The following is a 26,057-nucleotide window of genomic DNA, read 5'->3' as shown; positions in this document are numbered from 1 at the left end:
ATCTCCAATATATTATGCTAAAACTTTTCGTGTATTGGAATTCCAGCATAATATGCTGAAAGTTCATATACAGGTACACTGATATCCAGTATATTATATTAAAATTTTTTGTATTGTAATAAAATAATGACTATTTTTTAATGATTTTTATAAATATTGACTATTTTTCAATTAACGGTTCGGTTCGAAAAATGACAAGAGCGTGCTATTTTCACCTATTTATGTAAAGAGACAAGCCCATCAACGTCCAATAAGGAAACTGGGGGCTTAAATTGTCAGTTTTCCCGACTTAGCCAAGGCAGCAACCGTCCCCGGTCCTTACCATTTCTGTAAAAGAGATCTTTCTTCTCCACTTTACTACTCTAAGCTGTGATCTACTGATCTCATTTTCCATTTCCCTATTCTCACTGCACAGATTCTCAATCCTTCACTAAATTTATATACTATTTGTAATAAATAATGGCAGATTCTTTCAGATTCCAACACCGTAAACTTGAATACAAGCGTTTGGTTCCATCATTTCTGTCGTCTCACCGTACTCTTCTTACTCTTCTTTGGACCATTGGATTTATTCTTATGGTCGCTTGGCAAAGGACTGCTGTGGATCGCCTTCTGATGTATCGAGGTTGGGACCCACCTCCTAGGCCCATCCCTAAGCTACGGCCTCTAGTTTTAAATCTCTCCGATTTCGGAGCTGTTGGCGATGGCGTCACTTTAAATACAAAGGCATTTGAGAGGGCAATTTCGGAAATTCGAAAGCGAGGTGGTGGTCAGCTCAACGTTGAGCCTGGTTATTGGCTCACGGCGCCGTTTAATCTCACTAGCCACATGACGCTCTTCTTAGCTGAAAATGCCGTTATACTTGGAATTGATGTAAGTATCATGTATGTATTAGATATCGTTTAATTCCGCAGAGCTAAACTGTTTGAAAAGGTTCGTTTTTTAGTTCGGCCAGATGCATTGCGTGTTCAAAGTTCAACCTTTAATTAATAGTAATTACAGGACATTTGGTTACTAACTCTAGCAAAAACCGAGAGCGATATTACTGTCATAGTTCCATGATGTTACATGTCTAAGACTACCATGCCATAAATGATAGGGATTACTCTAGTGAGCTAAAGTGAATAAAACCCCTGCCATTAAAAGGAGTCATTTTACTTTCTTCAAGTTCTAATGCGACCGGAGACCTGGTAGTTCATGTCGATTGGTACATGGGATAAGAATAATAATTTCGGGATAAAGTTTGGGATTAACTTTATCCCAAGTTTGGTTTGAGGTATTAGTTAATCCCGAGATAACTTTTATACTAAAATGGTGGGATTAGCTATCCCATATAGAAGGTGGGATAACTAATCCCATGGGATATCCCACCCCACGGGATAATCCGGGAAATCCCACCCTTAGTGTATATAGCTGATCCCATGGGATATCCCACCCCTTAGTGTATATAGCTGAGCACTACTATTATTTACTGCAATGTTCTATGCGATTTTTTTGTTACTCAAGGATACTGGAGATTAGAGGCTAATAAAAGGAATCTAGTAAATGTTAATATACCTTAAAAGATTTAGGACAGGTCCTAATAGCAATTTTATGTTGAGTATGCCTAATAGGGCCGGAACGTAACCCTTTTCTGTTCCTATACTAACAACAACCACAAGTTACTGCCATTGTGTATGTGCACACATGAAAAATTTCATACATATTGGGGGAAGTTTTGCACCTACACCTGTCGGAAACGGTCAGAAATATATAAGAAGACGGTATAGGAATGGCAGTAAGCAACAAGGGCAGATGCTAACAAAATGCCTGTTTTTCCATTTAAAGAAAAAACAAAAAATTCTTGTTTTATATGCATGTGCACGAGAAAGTCATGTATCTAGGGAAGAACAAATGCAGATACACCTGTCAGGAATGCCCAGAATTACGCATCTATGCTGAAATGAGAAGATGGTACTGGCCTTGTTATATGCAGAACTGTTAAATTTAGTTGCAGAGAGTCGTGCTATAAAATCAACTGAAGTTTATTTAACTCTTGGATAGTTCAGACTCGTGATAGATGGCTACAGTTGGTTATTCGCCAATAGACTCAACTGCTATTGGACTTTTGGGACAAACTTTGACATGAGATCTTGTCTCTATTAATGTGTCAAAGTTCATCTTATATTAGATGGTTGAGATGATTACTGTTTAAAGCTTTTATGAATGGGCTCATTTATTTCCTTCTTTCGGAAGTAACTTCAGCACATGCTGTTTTGTCACACCCGAACAATTATTAGGTCTATTGTGGTACACCAGTATAGGCAAGTATGCTCGGTCAAAGGTCATATACGTACTGTTGCTAACTTATAAGGGTTTAAATGCATGTAACAGGACGAGAGCTATTGGCCACTACTGCCTCCTTTGCCATCATATGGTTATGGAAGAGAACGTCGTGGGCCGCGTTATGGAAGTTTAATCCATGGGCAAAATCTTAAGGATGTCGTCATAACAGGTAAAGTTATAATACCTTACTAAAAAGCTGTAAAGTAATTTTTTTAATTATTCCTTCAATTTTGCATTGATGCCAATTTTCTTACTGTTTACAAATTAGTATAAATAACTATACATTCGAAGTGTTTCCCAAGTTATCTGTGTGGTTGTTAAGGCCCGGGTGAGAAGGACCCATTCCTCTTCAAGATTTGTGCACATGCTAAGTTATTAAGTTTGTCTAGTGATTCCCAATATTTCTTGTGTTACAGACAGGGTTTAAATGCTCAAAATAATAAAACTTTATAATTTATGTATGGTCACTGTCATGCGTGCTGTTCCGCGGAGTGTTCTTTATGTCCTATCTCTGCTTTTGGCCTCTAATATTGACTTGATAAGCTATGTATCTTGTTTTCGGATAACTGTGAGTTGCCTCTGCAGTCTGCAGTCTGCACCATGATTTCTCCTATAGCGACAAGCTCGCCAAACAAAGTGCATATATAAATGTGATAGTGCAATGTTGATTGAGCATAGCACAAACATGTTTCTGATTGTTTAAACAATTGAGCAACAGGCCATAATGGTACCATTGACGGGCAAGGCCGATCATGGTGGGAGAAATACCGCAAAAAGCTTTTGAATCACACAAGGGGCCCACTTCTTCAACTTATGTGGTCGAAAGACATTCACATTTCTGATGTTACATTCCGTGATTCTCCGTTTTGGACTCTCCACCCTTATGACTGCCAAAATGTTATTATCAGAAATGTAACTATTTTGGCTCCACTATCTGATGCCCCAAACACTGATGGAATAGACCCTGGTGAGTCCTCCTTATTCCTCGTATTAAGAAATCGTTCTTCATGCCTTTCTTGATCCCTTGGCTTTGTATCTGTAATTTGTATATTGGCTTTCTTCCACTTCATCACCTTTGATCTTTTAAATGCTTGTATTGACCTGCTTAAAACATATGCTCTGTAGGAATTGCTTTCTCAACAAAAAACTTCTGTAATATCAAGAAATAATTGTCAAAAAGAATAAATTTGCTCCATCTCATCCAAGACTTCCTTTCCTTTAGAAACTAATGCATTCAGGGCAAGTGTATAAAATACCTTTGTACCAGCGGAAATATCTTGTTTTGCTCTTCACTCCTTGACTTTTCAAACAAATGTTTTTACTGTTTGGTAGGCATGTGTTTTCTGAAGATTTACTTTCTATTTCAGAAAGAGCTAGCCGTGTGTTATCTCACTTTCTATATATAATATTAAGTCTGAAATGGTTCATTCATTTTGGGAAGGAGGGACTTGTGAGGTTGTAAACTGGAAGACTAGGTCATTTTTACATGTTCAATGCTATTGCAGAAGTATGTTTTTCTGTGTCATATCCTTTAAGACAAAAAATATTGAGCAGATGGATCTTATATTGGTGTTCGGCCTATGCAGATTCGTGCGAGAATATGGTGATAGAGGATTGTTATATAAGTGTGGGGGATGATGGAGTTGCAATCAAGAGTGGCTGGGATCAGTATGGAATTGCATATTCCCGGCCTTCTTCCAACATCACTATCCGTAACCTCATAGTGCGCTCAATGATTAGGTAATATTTGTTTCCCTATTATATTACTCCTATAATTTACTTCAAGTTTACTCCTTGCCGTAAAAAAATCTCATTTCCTGTTCGTATTACCTCTCAGCATCTGTCAACATAAACATTATGCATAATCCCTGCTGCATTAAATTTTTTCATCATTAACTTGTGGTTACATATTTATTTTCTCACTTCAATCGCTAGAGACTAAGTCAGAGCTTGAGTGCGTGCGTCCTTTTGGTTTTAATGTCAACTGACTTGTTCATTATTAACAGTGCAGGAGTATCAATTGGAAGTGAAATGTCTGGTGGAGTGTCAAATATACTAGTGGAGAATCTCCTTGTATGGAACTCAAAAAGAGGTATAAGAATTAAAACTAGCCCTGGTAGGGGTGGTCATATTCGACATGTAAGCTACCGCAACCTGACACTAGAGAACGTTCGTGTGGGCATTGTAATTAAGACTGATTACAATGAACATCCTGATGAAGGTTATGATCCAAAAGCCCTTCCAGTTATTGAGGATATAAGCTTTACTGGTATTCGTGGACAGGGAGTTCGAATACCAGCACGTATTTATGGAAGCCCTGAGATTCCTGTTCAGAATGTTACTTTTCAGGACATGTCCGTAGGAATAACATACAAGAAGAAGCATATCTTCCAATGTTCTTTTGTTCAAGGACGTGTTATTGGAAGAATCTTCCCTGCCCCATGTGAGAATCTTGATTTGTATGATGATGGAGGAAAACTACTTAGGCGAGCAACAACACAGAATACGAAGGACTTGGATTATGATGGTTGAGACGAAAGGTGCTTTATTGTTTCAATGAAAATGTTGGTACAACAGCTGATGGCTCGTCACCAACAACATTTGATCTTCTTGGTCCATCGAATCCTCAGTCAAATGCTGGGAGGTTAGAGCATGTTCTAAAGTTTGTGCAGTTGTTACATAGATTTGCAAGAATGAAAGGAGTACATGGATGGAGTACCCACCCGGAGAGTTTTTAATAGGCAAACATTGCCTCAATCTCCCCGCGGAGGGTACTAGTTTGGTTTGCGAGGCTGCGACCAGGGACAGAAGCTCCAGTGCCCACAGTAATACCCAGGCTGGTTGGACCTCTGCAATTAATACAAGGGCACAAAATTCGTCATGGTTTATTGCAAAAGATGAAGCTGGATGTCAATTCTTGGAGATAAAGCACAGGCCTGGGGAGTGGGGACATCGATCCACATCCATTCATATTTTTTCTATTTTATTTGTTTAATCCTCTGCTTCGTTATGTCTGAAAAAGGCATCGGGTTGTAGAAAAAAAAGTGCAAGTGGTCTTTGTATATTAACTTCAGTTCCATAAAATATGAGAGAAGACATTCATACATTAACAGATGGAATATCTTATTCAATACCCCGGGTTATACAGCACCGTTGAAACACTAACTTGTACCTACTATCATTGGTTACTTTCATAAGATAGTCCTCATCTCGAATTTGGTTCAGATGGGTGATTATTCCATGTGCTTTCAATAGGCATTCAATTATCGTTTTCGAATCTGTTTACCCTGAAAAACGGATAACAATTGAATTTATATGTGATTATTCAGATGGGTGATTATTCCATGTGCTTTCAATAGGCATTCAATTATCATTTCGAATCTGTTTACCCTGAAAAACGGATAACAATTGAATTTATATGTGATTTTAAGGATATGTGGATTAATTTAATACAAGTGATTAATGACGTTAGATTAAGCGAATGAAAGACGTAATAAATGGCCAAACCAATGATAAGGATGATTCTGAGCTCAGTTGATGGCTCGATGAGGAACCTGCCCTCGATTCTAAGCTTATACTTATGAAGAACTTGAGAACAAAAATAAGAACTTTGAACAACAAAGAGAATTAAAATAAATTGCCTTGATATGCGTGTTATAATGTGTCCTATGAATAATAAGCTTCCCATTTTTATATAATATAGTAGTTTTACCCCAAGTACAATTCTAAGAAAGGTAAAAATCTTATGTTTCGCTAATCACTGATTTTCTGCCGATATAGGCCGAAATTCACGCCGTGATATCTGGTTGGGCACGGACATCACGACCCTTGGTTAGTCGTGTGCAGTTGTTTGGTAATGCTCTTCGAAGTCTTGATCCTCGAACCGGACTCGGAGGACATGGCCCCGATACCCCCGAGGGTAAGTGTCACGGCCCAAAATCGAACTAGCCGTAATGGCACCCAACCCAACCCGCTAGGTAAGCCAGTTAACAATAAACCAGTTCAAATGAGATTGATTAAGAAAAGAAATGATAATACAACTGAACTATTATACAAAAATTTCTCAAGGACTAGTAGTACAAATCATGAGCTTCTAAGATTTAGATTTTTACAAGACTGAACTGAAATAATTACAAAATCTGTTTGAAATGTAAATGAACAGAATTCAAATCTAATGCTACCAAGGACAAGTGAGAGTCATAACTGGAACGCAAGTACATCTTCAGTTCCAGCTCCCGCCGTACGCAGCAACATCATCATCCAATATCTGCACGCAAGGTGCAGAAGTGTAGTATAAGTACAACTGACCATTTGTACTCAATAAGTAACAAACCTAACCTTAGGTTAAAAGTAGTGACGAGCTGAAACAAAAGTCGGAGTCCAATATCAATAGACAACAACAATTCATAAGAACATAATAAAAGTGCTAAAAGAAATAATTCAGAGATAAAATGTCAGCTCGTTCACAGTTCCAGAAAAATAGGCACGTTTTTCAAGTATATCAGTGAAAACCCAAATCTTTTATCGAAATCATCAAAAATATGAGTAAGTTTGTAAAACTATGATTTTTCTCAAAGCTTTCAACAGGTAAATGTTTCATTTTTGAATGGCATGAGGAAAATACATCTCTATGCCTACATGTCAATATGTATGTGAAGTCATGAATGACGCAATACCGTACAACATGAGGAAAATGCATCTCTATACCTGTACGTCAAGTGTGCATGTCGAATGTAATGCAACTCAGTGATAAAACCATATGCATACTCTCAGAGTATCAATTCACTCAGTCCTCCCAGTCACTCAGCACTCGCTCTCGGCACTTGCATTTAGTAGGTACCTGCGCTCATTGTGGATGTGCAGACTCGGGAGGGAAAATTCCACCCCAAGCGCTATAATAAGCTAATCATGGCATGGATTAAATAAACATGCTGCGACGTGCAACCCGATCCCATAAATATCTTCACAATCAGGCCCTCGGCCTCACTCAGTCATCAATCTCTCCAGTCTCTTGGACTTACAATGTCATAAAAAATCAGCCCAAAAATAATGATGTGATGTATCAATGAATGGTAATATAGACAGAGATATGATATGCAAATGAATGTGTATGACTGAGTATGTAGTTGCAATATAAGCAATTAACTCAACAACAGGAATGACCTCAGTGGGTCCCAACAGGATAAGCATGTAGCCTAAACATGGTTTCAAACATGTATCACCGCTCAATTACTCTAGCACGTAGATATTTCATGGTTACAGATAAGATTAGGTAACCACACAGTACCACAGAAATTACTGAATTACAATTCACACGGTGCACGCCAACACACCCGTCACCTAGCATGTGCGTCACCTCAACACCAAACATATATCACGTATATTCAGGGGTTCATACCCTCAGCACCAAGTTTAGAAGTGTTACTTACCTCGAACAAGCGAAATCCAATACCGAGCAAGCCAAACGATGCTCCAAAAATGCCATCTCGCGTGTACCGACTGCCGAATGGCTCGAAACTAGCCAAAAGCAACTCAAATACATCAAATAAAGCCCAAGGAAACAATTCCAAATGATAAAGGTCGAATCTTTAATCAAAACTCCAAAGTCAACCAAAAGGTCAAACCCGGGTCCGTGCCTCAGAAATCGATGAAACTCACAAAATCTGACAACCCATTTATTTACGAGTCCAACCATACTAGTTTTACTCAAATCTAACTCCGAATCGACGTTCAAAACTCAAAAATTCACTCTATGAAACTTTAGGCAAAAACCTCCAATTTCTCTTTTGAAATCATCAACCAAATGCCAAAAACGAGGATAGATTCATGAATTATATTCAAAAGCGAGTCAAGAATGCTTACCCCAATTCACATGGTGAAATTCCTCTCCCAAGTAGCCCAAACCGAGCTCCAAAATTTGAAAATGATTAAAAATCACCAACTCCCCGAATTATATGTTCTGCCCATGCATGTTCGCATTTGTGAACAGATTTGCGCTTCTGTAGCATCGCTTGTGCGACCAAATTTACGCTTCTACGGATAGTCAATTGAATTCGCCCATCGCACCTGCGGAACAAATTCTGCTTCTGCGCACACACAGGTGCAGCCACTGCTTTCGTTTCTGTGACGAATCTTGCTTCTGTGACCTATCCCTCCGCTTCTGCGATGTCGCGGGTGCGGAATAAATCCCACTTCTGTGACCTTCACGCCCAGCTGCCCTCTTCACTTCTGCGAAAGAAAACCCCGCATCTACGAATTCGCTTCTGCAACCAATTGTCCGTAGATACGACCACACCAGAACTAGCAGCCTTAGCCAATTTCAACATGCGATGAAATGGTCCGAACCTTGTCCGAAACTCACCCGGGCCCCTCGGGACCCCATCTGAATAAACTAACAAGTCCCATAACATAATATAGACCTACTTGAGGCCTCAAATCCCACATAATAGCATCGAAACGATGAATCGCACCTCAATTCAAACTTAAATAAACTTTGAAATTCCAACTTCCGAAACGCACGCCAAAACATATCAAATCAACCCGGAATGGACTCAAATTTTACACACAAGTCCCAAATGACATAACGAAACTATTCCCATTCTCGGAACCAAATTCGAACCCGATATCACCAAAGTCAACTCCCGGTCAAACTTATGAACTTTCCAAACCTTCAAATTTTCAACTTTCACCAATTAGCGTCGAATCCTTCTAGAAAAATCCAAATGCAAATCCGGGCATATGCCCAAGTCCAAAATCACCATCCGGACCTAACGGAACCATCAAAACTTCGTTCCGGGGTCAAATTCACAAAAGTCAAACTTGATCAACTCTTCTAACTTAAAGCTTCAACAAATGAAATTTATTCTTCCAAACTAATTCCGAATCACCCGAAAATCGAAACCCACGATACACACAAGTCGTAATACATCATACGGAGATACTCATGCCCTCAAACTATCAAGCGAAGTGCAAATTCCCAAAATGACCGGTCTGGTCGTTACATTCTTCCCCACTTAAATATACGTTCGTCCTCGAACGTGCCAAGAGTTGTTCCAAAGCCATCAAACCACCGTGTAACCTTACCATGCACATACCCGGGGGTGATCTCTCATTACCCTATTCCATATAAGTCTGACAACACAACATGACTGAAGATCATTAATTCAACCTTAGCCCATAAACCTTAGAATCTAATTTCCAACATCCGAAATTACCTATAAGACCCGAATCTCGTATCTACACACTGTATAAGTCTGAACAAGCTGTATCAAGCTATAACCCTAACCCAAGACACAATCACATTATATACCACATAACTCAAATACTCATAGCAATAATTTCCGACCATAATAACTACTCAAAACAAACCCGGTACCGGTAATAAACCTTATATCAAACAAAACCTCATTCTAATACCTTTGTACACTGCCAATGATGAAAGAAACATGCAGAAACTCATAACCACTTATCAGATCAACAAGTCATAGAGCCTTCTCTCATCCGATAAGAACCAAATCCAAACCCTAAGCCGACTTCCGATATTATCCCCCATCCATACTGTAATCAAATATGATAGTACCCATTCTGGGTCCAATGACCCCATCTCATCAAACATAACCATTCTATTGACATGCCACACCAATACAACCCTAACCAACAAACCGTGCAATATGTGCACCAATAAGCAACAATTCAAATGTACTCAATCGTTGAAAATTACTCAAATGATATAACCGTCCCGCAAACTCAACAAGTACCACCACAACGTAATGCTAAGAACCCATCACACTGTAGGACCACAACACACGAATCTAACATAAAGGATCATATCCCGACATAACCCAGCTGCAATGCGTGACCCCATCCAAACATTGGTCCATATGAAATACCTCAAGCCACTATGCTCAAAATCGACAACCACGCGCAATTCGACATCAAGTACCCAAGGTGCATGACCATAACCATGGAGAAGCAAATAACACAATATCATAGACCCGAAAGGACCATAACCAAGGCACAATCGATCATTCCACACCCCAATCACCAAATCACACGAAGTCCGCTATAAGGCCTAAAAACACCCACACCATGTGTGCATATAGCCAACAAATCACAACCCTTTGCAGCATAGAATAGTAACACATCATATCAAAACACGAATAAGCTCAACTCTAACCGAACGACACACTCCTCAATACTAACAGTTCTAAGCCAACCAATCGGACCCGGTGTAGGATACATATCCTCATTAGGCCTACCAATGGGCCTCCAAATCATCCCTGGTCTTGTATAAGTAGATAAATAACCCTACCAAAAGTCCACAATGGTCTAACCATAACACGTACCATTATCTAGCTTATGTTGGCCACACTTCTATAGTTCGCAACCCCGAAACAGTCTACTTTTGAGAACTCCAAGTCTCCCACTCTATAGAACACCCAAATCACCATAGCCGATCCCTAATCCATTACTCGAATGACTAACACATCCCTCGTACATAATCATCCCCACGAGAAATACTTCTATAATTCTTCCATGTAACATAGCAAATTCTGAATATCAGCAGTCGATCAATCAGGCGAGCACCGCAATACCAATAAAGCATCCGTAAGTCAAAACACAGTGCGCCTTCTGAAATGCGCACCCTTCTCAGGCTATACCGAGTAGTAATAGCATTCATCTAGACATCTGAACCGTCCATGTTGCCTAAGAATTCATGACCCTCCCTTCAAAATTGAACCGTGACCGTGCACATAAAATCTCAATCCCACACAACACACAACATCCATCATACCATCATATGAAAAGTACGAGAATCTCATAATCAACTTTGAGTCACAAGCAGAATACATACCCGGGTATCTGGTTGGGCATAGACATCACGGCCCTTGGTTAGCCGTGTGCAGCTATTTGGTAATGCTCTTCGAAGTCTTGATCCTCGAACCAGACCCGGAGCACATGGCCCCGATACCCCCGAGGGCAAGTGTCACGGCCCAAAATCCAACTAGCCGTGATGGCACCTAACCCAGCCCGCTAGGTAAGCCAGTTAACAATAAACCATTTTGAATAAGAATGATTAAGAGAAGAAATGATAATACAATTGAACTATTATACAAAGAATTTCTCAAGGACTGGTAGTACAAATCTTGAGCTTCTAAGATTTAGATTTTTACAAGACTGGATTGAAATATTTAAAACATCTGTTTGAAATGTAAATGAACAAAATTCAAATCTAATGCTACCAAGGACAAGTGATAGCCATAACTGGAATGGAAGTACATCTTCAAATCCAGCTCCCGTCGTACGCAGCAACATCAGCATCCAACATCTGCACGCAAGGTGCAGAAGTGTAGTATAAGTACAACTAACCCTATGTACTCAATAAGTAACAAACCTAACCTTAGGTTGAAAGTAGTGATGAGCTGGAACAAAAGTCAGAGTCTAACACCAATAGCCAACAACAGTTCCTAACAACATAATAAAAGTGCTAAAATAAATAATTCAGAGATAAAATGTCAGTTCGTTCATAGTTCCAGAAAAATAGGCATGCTTTTCAAGTATACCAGTGAAAACCAAAATCTTTTATCGAAATCACCAAAAATATGAGTAAGTTTGTAAAACTGTGATTTTTCCCAAAGCTTTCAATAGGTAAATGTTTCATTTTCGAATGGCATGAGGAAAATACATCTCTATGCCTGCATGTCAATATGTATGTGAAGTCATGAATGATGCAATACCATACAACATGAGGAAAATGCATCTTTATGCATGTACGTCAAGTTTGAATGTCGAATGCAATACAACTCAGTGTTAAAACCATATGCATACTCTCAGAATATAAATTCACTCAGTCCTCACAGTCACTTAATCCTCACAGTCACTCAACACTCGCTCTCGATACTCGCACTCAGTAGGTACCTACGCTCACTGTGGATGTGCAGACTCAAGAGGGGTAATTCCACCCCAAGCGCTATAATAAGCCAATCATGGCATGAATCAAATAAATATATTGCGGCGTGCAGCCCGATCCCATAAATATCCTCACAATCAGTCCTAGGCCTCACTCAATCATCAATCTCTCTAGTCTCTCGGGCTCACAATGTCATGAAAATTAGCCCAAAAATAATGATGTGATATATCAATAAATGGTAATAGAGACTGAGATATGATATGCAAATAAATGCGTATGACTGAGTATGTAGTTGAAATGTAAGCAATTAACTCAAAAATAGGAATGACCTCAGTGGGTCCCAACAGGATAAGCATGTAGCCTAAACACGGTTTCAAACATGTATCACCGCTCAATTACTCTAGCGCGTAGAGATTTCATGGTTACAAATAAGATTAGGTAACTACACAGTACCACAGAAATAACTGAATCACAATTCACACGGTGCACGTTCACACGCCCGTCACCTAGCATGTGCATCACCTCAACACCAAACATATATCACGCATATTCAGGGGTTCATACCGTCAGCACCAAGTTTAGAAGTTTTACTTACCTCGAACAAGCCAAATCCAATACCGAGCAAGCCAAACGATGCTCCAAAAATACCATCTCGCACGTTCCGACCGTTGAACGGCTCGAAACTAGACAAAAGCAACTCAGATACATCAAATAAAGCCCAAGAAAATAATTCCAAATGATAAATGTCGAATCTTTAATCTAAAGCCCAAAGTCAACCAAAACGCCAAACCCGGGCCCGCGCCTCAGAAACCGATAAAACTCACAAAATCCGAATACCCATTTATTTACGAGTCCAACCATACTAGTTTTACTCAAATCTAACTCCGAATCGACGTTCAAAACTCAAAAATTCACTCTATGAAACTTTAGGCAAAAACCTCCAATTTCTCTTTTGAAATCATCAACCAAATGCCAAAAATGAGGATAGATTCATGAATTATATTCAAAAGCGAGTCAAGAATGCTTACCCCAATTCACATAGTGAAATTCCTCTCCCAAGTAGCCCAAACCGAGCTCCAAAATCCGAAAATGATGAAAAACCACCAACTCCTTGAATTATATGTTCTGCCCAGGCATGTTCACATTTGCGCTTCTACAATATCGCTTGTGCGACCAAATTTATGCTTCTACGGATAGTCACTGGAATTCTCCCATCGCACATGCGGAACAAATTCCGCTTCCGCGCACACATAGGTGCGATCACTGCTTATATTTCTGCGACGAATCTCTCTTCTGCGACCTATCCCTCCGCATCTGCGATGTCGCGGGTGCGGAACAAATCCCAATTCTACGGCCTTCACACCCAGCTACCCTTTTCATTTCTGCGAAAGAAAACCCCGCATTTGAAAAGTCGCTTCTACGACCAATTGTCCGCAGATGAGGCCACACCAGAACCATCAACCTTAGCCAATTGCAACATGCGACGAAATGGTCCGAACCTTGTCCAAAACTAACCGGGCCCGTCGGGACCCCGTCCGAATATACTAACAAGTCCCATAACATAATACGGACCTACTCGAGGCCTCAAATCCTACATAACAATATTGAAATGATGAATCGCACCTCAATTCAAACTTAAATGAATTTTGAACTTCCAACTTCCAAAATTCTCTCCAAAACATATCAAATTAACCCGGAATGGACTCAAAAATTTCACACAAGTCCCAAATGACATAACGAAGCTATTCCCATTCTCGTAACCAAATCCGAACCCGATATCATCAAAGTCAACTCCCGGTCAAACTTATGAACTTTTCAAATCTACAAATTTCCATCTTTCGCCAATTAGCGACGAATCCTTCTAGAAGATTCAAATACAAATACGGGCATACACCCAAGTCCAAAATTACCATCCAGACCTAACGGAACCATCAAAACTCCGTTCCAGGGTCAAATTCAAAAAATTCAAACTTGGTCAACTCTTCCAACTTAAAGTTTCAACAAATGAAATTCATTCTTCCAAACTAATTCCGAATAACCCAGAAATCAAAACTGACGATACACACAAGTCGTAATACATCATACAGAGATACTCATGCCCTCAAACCACCAAGCGAAGTGCAAATGCCCAGAATGACCGGTCAGGTTGTTGTTACATTCTCCCCCACTTAAATATACGTTCGTCCTCGAACGTGCCAAGAGTTGTTCCAAAGCCATCAAACCGCCGTGTAACCTTACCATGCACATACCCGGGGGTAATATCACATTACCCTATTCCATATAGGCCTAACAACACAACGTGACGGAAGATCATTAATTCAACCTTAGCCCATAAACCTTAGAATCTAATTTCCAACATCCGAAATTACCTATAAGACCCGAATCTCGTATCTACACACTGTATAAGTCTGAACAAGTTGTATCAAGCTATAACCCTAACCCAAGACACAATCACATTATATACCACAACTCAAATACACATAGCAATAATTTTCGACCACAATAACTAGTCGAAAACAAACCCGGTACCGGTACTAAACCTCATATCAAACAAAACCTCATTCTAAAATCATCGTACACTGCCGGTGATGAAAGAAACACACAGAAACTCATAACCACTTATCAGATCAACAAGTCATGGAGCTCTCTCTCGTCCGACAAGAACCAAAGCCAAACCCTAAGCCGACTTCCGATATTATCCCTCATCCATACTGTAATCAAATCTGATAGTACCCATTCTGGGTCCAATGACCCCATCTCATCAAACATAACCATTCTATTGACATGCCACACCAATACAACCCTAAGCCATAAACCGTGCAATATGTGCACCAATAAGCAATAATTCAAATGTACTCAATCATGGAAAATGACAAAAATGAGAGAACCGTCCCGCAAACTCAACAAGTACCACTACAACGTAATGCTAAGAACCTATCACACCGTAGGACCACAACACACGAATCTAACATAAAGGATCATATCCCGACATAACCCAGCTGTAATGCATGACCCCATCCAAACACTGCTCCATATGAAATACCTCAAGCCACCATGCTCAAAATCGACAACCACGCGCAATTCGACATCAAGTACCCAAGGTGCATGACCATAACCATGGAGAATCAAATAACACAATATCATAGACCCGAAAGAACCATAACCAAGGTGCAATCGATCATTCCACACCCCAATCACCAAATCACACGAAGTCCGCTATAAGGCCTAAACAGAACCACACCATTTGTGCATATAGCCAACAAATCACAACCCTTCGTAGCATCGAAGAGTAACACATCATATCAGAACACGAATAAGCTCAACTCTAACCGAACGACACACCCCTCAATACTAACAATTCTAAGCCAACAAATCGGACCCGGTGTAGGATACACATCCTCATTAGGCCTACCAATGGCCCCCCAAATCATCCCCGGTCTTCTATAAAATTACCCTACCAAAAGTCCACAATGATCTAACCATAACACGTACCATTATCTAGCTAACATTGGCCACACTTCCATAGTTCGCAACCCCGAAACAGTCTACTTCTGAGAACTCCAAGTCTCTCACTCTATAGAAAACCCAAATCACCATAGCAGATCCCTACTCCATTACTCGAATGACTAACACATCCCTCGTACATAATCATCCCAACGAGAAATACTTCTATAATTCTTTCATGCCACATAGCAAAATCTGAATATCATCAGTTGATCAATCAGGCGAGTACCGCAATACCAATAAAGCATCCGTAAGTCAGAACATAGTGCGCCTTCTGAAATGTGCACCCTTATCAGAAATATCGAGTAGTAATAGCATTCTTCTAGACATCTGAACCGTCTATGTTTCCTAAGAATTCATGACCCTCCCTTTAAAATGGAACCGTGACCGTGCACATGCAAATCTCAATCCCACACAACATACCGCATCCATCATGCCATCATATGAAAAGTACGAGAATCTCATAATCAACTCTGAGTCACAAGCAGAATACATACCCGATCAGCCGGAAACCCTCAATTTGATATCATCCAGGAGAAAATCACAATACACAACATGCTCCTCACGCCGGTGTGAAATATCCACCTCGAACCGTGGTAGAAATCATCAAGAACTCTTTGAAATCCATTTGCACATAACTGAGCCATCAGAACTGAATCTCTCTAACTCAACCAAGCCACGCGGGTCGCCAAGCCCAAGAGTATTGCCACAAAAATACCTATAGAAACTCACCACATCATAAGTACCCAAAGAATCGATCATATCCATTACCATGCTGATCCAACCTACTACTAAGTTGTCCTATTTCTCCGAATTCCTTTCGAATTACCCTAAAGTTGACCCTCTTCCATTCCATAACATCACAATCTTTACCCAAAGCTTACCACACGAGATCCTAGCATAAAACCACGTCGTCCTAGGCCCATAAGCCGTTATATTGCCTCTTAAGCACCCCAAAAGTACCACCACTGAGACTCTCACTCTAAAGAGGCCTCATGTGAATCTAAAGCCGTTAACTTCACCTTTCTGATACTGAAATATATAACTTTTTCCCAAAGAAGTCCCGCTCCGACCGCCCGACGAGTCATCTACTTAAAAGGACCCTCCCCACAGTCCGCCCTTCCTTAAATTATTCGTTCATGCAATACTTATTGAATATAAAGAACAAAATTCATTTAGACCCCATCATAGTTCTCAATCATTTCGTGGCACCGGGCGTGGGACCGTAGATCGGAAAGCGCCTTCTAAACCACCTCATTAATCCAAAAGAGAACCCCACAAGGTCCATAATGATATAGAAATACCGCAAGTCTCGACACCATACAATGTAAATCTCAGACTCTAACCATATATAAATCCTGAAAATTTCTAATCGCCACATATAAATCTTGAATCCATTAGAACCCTTTCGCGAGTCATTAACCCTACTCAAATCTCAATTGCACCGCCTAAACAAGCCAAACGACATGTGCCCCATTAGCACGACAACACCCAAAGAAGTAACCTCGCCTTAATGCAACCAAGCAAATCCCTACTCCATGCGCACAACATCCGTCATGAATAACAACTCAAATCATTCCATAAAGTGTAATATAACCCATATTCAGAAATTCGCTTGCCTAAGTCATCCTCAAAACCAGATTCTGCAAGTCATAATCGGTCCACAAGTATGCCTCAGACCGAAACCGACACAACATATAACCGCGCAATCAAATCGTCGATTGTAGACTCCCCCACTTGGCTTAAACCCATAGATCAAAATACTTGATAGATCACAATGCCCATACTCTATTACTGCCATGATCCCGCAGTGATATCCAACTAAATCCTCCATAAGCTCATGTAACACAAACCATATAATACCTCAAATCATCTGCTAAGCTCGCATTTATCCTCGTGACGGTCATGTCAACTTTCTCAACCAATCCAAACTCAAATCATAACACATATAACCCACTAGTAGAAAGAAACTCTCCACACCACATCATAAGGATCATACATCCGTAGATTACCCCGCAGGTGATAACCCACCCGCTTAGCCTCAAACTAACATCTCTTAATACCCTTTCACATCCACAACTACTACGCAATAACTTAATCTTCCTGAGTCTGAACTTATCAACAAGTCATGAGAATCTAATTCATTCCACTATTAATCCACATGGAAGATCCTCCAATACACTCATAACTCTAGACTATATGTCACATCAAAAACAAAATCAAGCACCCAATAGTCCTTTTGACATCCTAAGAAAACTCTTCCCGTCATATCCAAACCATCTAAACACATCTCGCAGTCACATCCTACTCATCATATAGCCATCAAGTCACTCATCGAGCCACAAATTCCACTCATAAGGACACTGCCGGACATATAAGTCCAAAAGCACGTGCTCACACAACCAAAATCCCAGTGCTCAAGCTACAGTCAAAACTTGGACTCAAGTCCTCCAGAATGGCCCATCATCAACACACTGAAATCATCTCACACCTCATCCATGAAATCACAAGTCGTTAATGCACAGCTGATACCGAGCGCTCATATATGCATACGGGTGCATGGAAAAAATTCAAAGAGTTACACTTCAAGCTGAATCAATGTCGCACTATAAGAAAAGAAAGATGGAAAGTTTATACTAAATGCCCTGTAGCCTCTCGAAGATAGGTATGGACGTCATCATACCGATCAGGAAGACTCTACTAGACACTTGCTCATGACTCGTAGAACCTATGAACCTAGAGCTCTGATATCAACTGTCATGACGTAAAATCCAACTAGCCGTGATGACACCTACCCAACCCGCTAGCTAAGTCAGTTAACAATAAACCAGTTCATATGAGATAGATTAAGAGAAGAAATGATAATACAACAGAACTATTATATAAAGAATTTCTCGAGAACTAGTAGTATAAATCATAAGCTTCCAATATTTAGATTTTTACAAGACTGATGTCACGTACTTAGTCTTGAACTAAGCGCACGTGCGACACTTGATAACTTTCTTACAATCTTACACAACTCGGTCACGATCTTGTTATGCCAAGTCATCCTAAAATACTACACTCAAGATCGTTAAGGGAATATTAGATAAGAAAGACAAGAGAAATTTGCCAAAGGAAGCTTTTTATTGTAGAGAACTTGATTATTTTCCTTGATGAGTTACAAATGGATAACCCCCTTTATATACTAGTTTTATAAGGGCTAGTGAGTAAATAATAATTATTACACAAGACCCTTAATATTTACAAGTAAGTCCCTTCCCTAGAATATTATACATAGCTAGAATCTTCTAAGGACTTTCCTAGCAATTCCATAGGGTTCTAAGGCCTTCCATGATAAATCTCCATATTTCTTTAGAACCTTCCCACATGTGCTAGTCTATGTCATATGTAAGCTTCCACACGTCATTAATATATGCCAAATGGTACCTACGTGGCATGATGATATGGCGGGTCATGACATTGAACTGAAATAATTACAACATCAATTTGACCGAGTGAAGACCGAGGATTTGATCCCCCCAAAATACATGACATTCCCTGAGAAGTGGAATGTGTCTCGTAAGTACAACTCCCTCTCTCAACATCAAAAAATCTTCTTCTTCCATTTCTATCTTCTCATTTATGTTTGTGGTTGTGCAGGTGTCGCCCGAATTTCGAATGCGGTCCCCCGATTAAAGGAGTGGATCGAGGACATTTGTAATAAGATGTCGTACTTCGAGCGCACATGGTGCAGACTCTCAAAGGGCCGATAGGAGGCCCGTTCTCATGGTAAGGCCTTTTTCCGAGTAGCTAACACTATGTCTTCACCTTTTATTATACTGACTCTTCTTCCCTCTTTGTTATTGCAGGGTTGCCTAAGACCACCGAACTTAGGCCTTCGGAAGGGGATGAAGATGTGCCCCCATCCGTTAATCCCTCCGTTGCTGCCACAGAGGGAAAAAAGAAGAGGAAGAAAAAACACTCGGGCTCCCCGGGCTCCGAGGTGAAGAAACCAAAGAAGCGGATGCTCCGCAAGCCCAGGAGGGGCTCCAGTTCCCTGGTGCCAGACTCTGACTCCCTCCTTCAGCTTAGGGATGAGCCGGAGGATGAATCTATTTTTTTAACCCACGGGACTACCTATCCTGGGGACTGGGATGCATCCGAAGGGGAAACTCGAGATATCGAACCCCCTAAAACTTATAAGACTGACGTGGATACCCGGGGTGAAACTTCCCAGAATGTTGGTTCTTCTCCAAAGGAAGCGCCCGGCGTAATTGAGATCTCGGGAACGCGCTCATATACTAAGTCTATGCTCGAGGAGGCCCAAGCGAGAAAGGAGAAATCCAACGAGGGGGGCATGCGGAAGATCCCCTTCACTCCTTTTTTGATGGAGTGGACTCATACTCTTTGGAAGACTTCTCCGGTCTAGTGACCTGGAAGTTCCAAAGAAAGAAACTTCCTCGGAAGCTGGCGGGCCGAGCTCGAGCCCGAAATTGGTCAATCAGTTCCCCGCTCCGAGCGTGGACCCTGGTCGCAAGAGGTCAATTATACTGACCATCCCGGAGGATGCCCAGATTTTGTCTGCTCCTGTAGGGGTAGCTAGCTACCTCCGATGCCTGGTGACCGAGGAGGACCAGGCAAAAATGAATGTGATGAACGTGCCATGCCTTTTCAATGAGGCACAGGAGGCGCTGAACCGGGTAAGGCATTGTTCCCTTCCATCTATCTATAGTTATCCGTGTTTGATGTTTCTCACATTTTCTTTGCCTTTATGTAGGCCTCGGTACTTCATCACGAGAGTTTCCTTCGGTACCGGGTTGAGGTCAATCAACTCGATCTCGAGATCAAGGAGCTTGCCCAAAAAAGGGACACGTACAAGCTTCTTAGCGAGCAGCAAGAGGGGGTCGCCAAGTATCTCCAGGCCGAGCTGGATGAAGCTCAGAAAAAGGCATCGGCCTTAAGGCACGTGCACGCCGACTTGGTGGAAAAGGTAAAGGTTTTCAAAGTCAGAAACGAAGGTCCGGTCGTAGAGGCTAACAACAATACTTCGCAGGTCCAGCAGAAGACCAACCAGATCGACCAACTCCGCAAAGAGATGGATGAGATTCAAGTGACGGCCGACGGGTGGAAAAACAAGATAGACCTACTGGCCTCGGAGAAGGAGACCGCCTAGGCTAAGCTGTCTTCAGTGGAAGTTCAGATTCGGGTGACAAAAGAGAAGGCCGATACACGGGCACAACAAAATAAGGACCTTAAGCACGACTGGGCTCGTCCATCGCTAAACGGGATGCCCTTGGAAAGGAGATCAAAACAATGAGGTCCAGGTTGGAAGCAATCTCGGCTGATGCTGACGAGATGGTGGCCTATATAAAGCTGATGTTGAAGCAGCCGAGGCTGAAGACTACTGCTGAGTATGTGAGGCGGCTTTCCCGAAGGGAGACTGATGACGTCCAAATCCACTACTAAAAAGTAAATGGACACGGTCGCATGTAATATAACTTACCCAACTATGAGTCGGGGTCAAATCCCACAGAGAACAATATGTAGGTGATTAGGCATGTAAGAGAATTATCACTTATTATGCTAAGCCAAACACTTAGAAATGTTTTGAGAAAATATTTATAACTAATTGCGAAAATGTAAACTAACCTAGAAAGCAAATAATATGATCAATGGCTACAAGCATGGATGCATAAGGAATTACACTCAAGTAACGATCCAATGTATTTCACGATTTTACAAATATGGGCGAGTTTATGTTAATTAGCCTCGGGTAATAATCCTATATTAGCTTCTTTTGAAGACTAACAAGACTTCCTAATTGAATTATCCCAAAAACAATTACGAGATTAAGCATACCCGAATATGGCTACAAGTAGTTCAATCCTATCCCTAGGTAGAATCTATAAAATTAGGGTTAAAGCCTCAAGTTCTTGTTAATTAATCTTTCCTAACCCCAAATTATCTTTCCCAAAATTAATTCGAAGTTAATGGGCGAGTCCTAGGGGTAGCTAATCCCTTTGGAAACATTAAAGAACAAGAATAATTAAAGAAACAATAACTCACTTCATAATAAATACAAATCATTCAATACATAAGCACAATAAGATATTTAATCCACACTTTAAATATGAATATTCCCATAAATAAGATTCAAGTGTTGGAAAAAATACTACACACTTAAATATACAATACAAAGCAAGGAAATGAAGAAATGAACATAAATGGGTAAGAAATTCTCAATCAAAAGTTTCAAATCTTCAAGACCCAAGTGTGTGCAAGAACCCTAGCTCCAAAATGTCACGCCTCATCCTCGGGAGGCGCGAACGGCGCTCAACCGAGTAAACCCGACCGAGCAAGCCTGTTAGATACTTTCTACCCAATTCACCCATGATCAAGACAAGACGTGATTTCATTACTTATACAATAGGAAGCTCATTCATACAATCCTAAATCGTTTCATCAGTCATTGCACCTTTAAGTCTTAAAATACACATTCCTTATAGTTAGAGTGGAACAAGTGATCAAACACAACATAACTTGTTTAGCATTTCCAACACCCATATATACAACCCACATAGTGTCTACGAAGCCTCTAAAGATACAAAGGAGAGTAAAGATGGTGCCGACAACAAGGCCCCGGCTATACCTCAAAATGTGACCACAATATAAACAAAAGGTATAATACTTGACCCCGAAATGAAATGGGGCTCACCGAGTCCGCTGAGAAGAGGATGCAACACTATCTGTGATCGACATTGTCTGCTAAGTAACCACCTGCATCCATTTAAAGATGCAGCGCCCCCGAAAAAAGGGACGTTAGTACCGTCGAATAGCACTAGTATGTACAGCTAAACAAAAACTCAATAAAATGAATAATAATACAAAAGGAACAACCAAGAATTCGATAAGGGCTTCAAATAATATAGAAACAACAATGTCAAGGATTATATACATTTTCAAGTCAGTTTCCATATTATTAGATTGGGTAACCTTTAGTACCGATATTCCACAATTAACAATACCTCCGTATTTTTACACGGAGTTCGATCTCAGCCCGATCAGCTAGGCTATATCATTTGTGACATTACCAGAATTTCATTATAATTTCCAGCACAGTACCACCATGTGTGCGGCATGGCGTCCGATCACGGCCCGATCGGCTAGGCCATCTCATTTGAAACATCAACCATTTTTACAATTTCATCCACAATACCACCGTGTTCTTACACGGAGTCCGATCTCGGCCCGATCGGCTAGGCCATCTCATTTGAGACAATACCTTTTTCAGTCAATCATCTCACATCTTACCCTTTTCATATACTTTAAGTTCATTGTCACTAGTGATCATAATTACAAAGTCATTCTTGGAACTCGGACGCATTTCATAGTTCCGGTCCCCTTTTCCACATTTAAATATAATTATCATTATCAACATCAATAGGGCCTCCCATGCAATACATTAATTCACATATGAGCAATTTGGGAAATCTTAGGCACATAGAGGCCTTTCATACAATTTGGCATAACAACCTTTGCTTCGGTCTTGACATGAAGTTTTAACATTTCTAATACATAATCCACATTTTGAACATATTCTCAAATGGCCAGATGGCATGATGAAGCATTTAGAATAAACAATGAACAAACATCATTCAACATAACCACATTAGGAAAAGCCAATTCAATAATGATCAAGGACTTACTCCAATTACATAAACACTGTGGGATTCAATTCTAAGAAGAAGGGGGTTTAGCCAACATACCTCAATTGAGCTTCTCAAACTCTAAAATGATCCGAAATTCTTAGAAACTTCAATCTATTTTAGAAATATAATAAGTTGGACCAAAATTAGGAAGATGGTCATGATTCTAGCTCATTTGAGCATATTATCAAACACCAGGTGTGCATTAAGGTTCTAAGGCTCTTTTGTGAAAGATTCCATCATTTTCCAACCCACTCTCTACCATTTTTAACTCACAACCTTCTCACATACTTCAAGGATACATGCATGCAAGACAACAACCCCCATTCCCAATAATTGCCTCTCTAATTACCCCATTTTTGCAAGATTTCGAAATTGAGAGTTAGGGCATAGATTCTTACCTTTAGGGTGAAGACTCCCTTTGTTAATCCTCAATGATTGAGCAAGAATTGATGGATAATTGTTAAATATTGCTCCCCCACTCTAAGAACTCTCCCTCTCACTCTAAAATATCATAACTGTGCTCAAAATGGTCTATGGCGTGTGTTTTAACGGAATAGGGTCGGGTTTAAAAGCCCCAAAATTGATGCTCTGGAATAGGTTTTTCGGTCGCATATACGACTACATAGTGGTTATGCGGTCCGCGAAATGACCGCGAAAATGGGTGCCAGAGCTGGAAAGAAACTGACCTGGTATGCGGTCACTATGCGGCCCGCAGACCTGTTCTGCGGTCGCATAATGCACCGCAACACGGTTTTGCGGTCGCATAGTGCACCGTAGAACCTCCCTCCGAAAAATCCCAAGGCGGGATATACGACAAGAATGCGGCCCGCGAAACGGTTATGCGGTCGCATAATGGCCGCGAAATTTGACATCAAAAATGCCCCAGAAACCTGCCCCCCTCTACGACCAGTCTGCGGTCTGCAGAGTGGTTCTGCGGCCGCAGAATGGGCCGCAGAAATGCGTACTTCTGCCTAACGTTTTCCTTCAACTCCCCAGTGCACAGTTCAATCCAAAAAGTTCGAACTGCGACTCGCAAGCCTATCGCGAAGAATTTCTACTACTATTAACCTCTACGACTACTTTGGCATCACGGAATCCGGGTTTCTTAGGAAATATTTTACTTGGCCTTACATCCTCCCCCACTTAAGATCATTCGTCCTCGAATGAGGATCAGGGTCTATTATTAGCACCTTGTGCAACTCAGTTATCATACCCTACACAAGCAACCCCAAATTTTACTAACTCCCCAAATTTCCAGAAATTTCGCTAGAGTTTCCTTTGTAACTAGACTTATCCACCTGACAGAGAGCCCTAGAAACACATCTTACCACCATATGCACAACCCAACGACGTAGGAAAACTCATACTAACTGTGGCCTCATAAGCAACATATAATCAAAAGGAACACCTTTATATTAACTGAACAAGTGATACAAACTTCATAGGCGATAAGTTCATAAAAAGAAAGGATTACACAGCTATTCAAACAAGTAAGGATACTTATTCTTCATTTCTTCCTCGACCTACCAAGTGGCCTCTTCAACCTACTGGTTTCGCCATAACACTTTCACAAGGGCAATTTCTTTATTTCTCAACTTTCGGACTTGCCTATCAAGAATGGAAACTGGAATTTCTTCATATGACAATTCTTCATTAACCTCAATGGTCTCAACCGGCACAATAGCTGACGGATCTCCAACTACCTTCTTCAACATAGACACATAGAATACCGGGTGCACTAATGACATCTCGGGTGGTAGCTCAAGCTTGTACGCCACCTGGCCAATTCTCTGAATGATTTTGTATGGCCCGACATACCTCAGACTCAATTTCCCTTTCTTTCTGAACCGCATTATACCCTTCATGGGGGAAACCTTTAGAAATACCCAAATACCCAATCATCTTCTTTGAACTCTAAGTCTCTGCGACGGACATCCGAATAGGATTTTTGACGATTCTGAGCAGTTTTCAACCGCTCCTTTATGATCTTAACCTTCCCTATAGCCTGATGCACGAGGTCTGGCCCTATCAACTCAGCTTCCCCAATCTCGAACCACCCAATGGGAGATCTATATCTCCTACCATACAATGCCTCAAATGGTGCCATCTGAATACTCGCATGAAAGTTGTTGTTATAAGCGAACTCTATGAGTGGCAAATGATCATCCTAGCTACCCTTGAAATCAAGAACACAAGCACACAATATGTCCTCAAGCGTCTGAATAGTCCGCTCTGCTTGCCCGTCGGTCTGTGGATGGAAGGTTGTACTAAGATTTACCTGAGTACCCAAACCTTGCCGAAATTTCTTCCAAATATTGGCCGTGAACTGAGCCCCTCAATCGGAAATGATAGAAACTGGAGTTCCATATAGCCTGACTATTTCCTTGATATACAACTGAGCATACTGCTCCGCTGTGTCGGTAGATTTAACTGGCAAGAAATGAGATGATTTTGTGAGTCGGTCCACGATCACCCAAATTGAGTCAAACTTGTGCGGAGTGCGTGATAATCCTACCACAAAATCCATATTAATCATCTCTCACTTCCACATAGGAATTTATATGTTCTGTGCCAACCCACCAGACTGTTGATGTTCGGCCTTTACTTGCTGATAGTTCGGACACCTT

The 26,057-nt window shown here is 40.8% G+C and overlaps 1 protein-coding gene across 1 annotated transcript; it reads left to right on the top strand.

Annotated features, from left to right (window-relative positions):
- Positions 1–317: 317 nt before the first annotated feature.
- LOC104108371 (probable polygalacturonase) lies at positions 318–5,456 on the top strand. Its single transcript, XM_009617387.4, has 5 exons — positions 318–873; positions 2,374–2,494; positions 3,044–3,292; positions 3,912–4,065; positions 4,332–5,456. The coding sequence occupies exons 1-5, from the start codon at positions 460–462 to the stop codon at positions 4,855–4,857; spliced, it is 1,464 nt and encodes a 487-aa protein (XP_009615682.1). The 5' UTR covers positions 318–459; the 3' UTR covers positions 4,858–5,456.
- The last annotated feature ends 20,601 nt before the right edge of the window (positions 5,457–26,057 follow it).

Source organism: Nicotiana tomentosiformis, chromosome 3 (assembly GCF_000390325.3).
Source record: "Nicotiana tomentosiformis chromosome 3, ASM39032v3, whole genome shotgun sequence".
Taxonomy (NCBI): Eukaryota; Viridiplantae; Streptophyta; class Magnoliopsida; order Solanales; family Solanaceae; genus Nicotiana; species Nicotiana tomentosiformis.
Note: the sequence above shows the minus strand (reverse complement) of the source record. Positions and strands in the feature narration are given on the sequence as shown.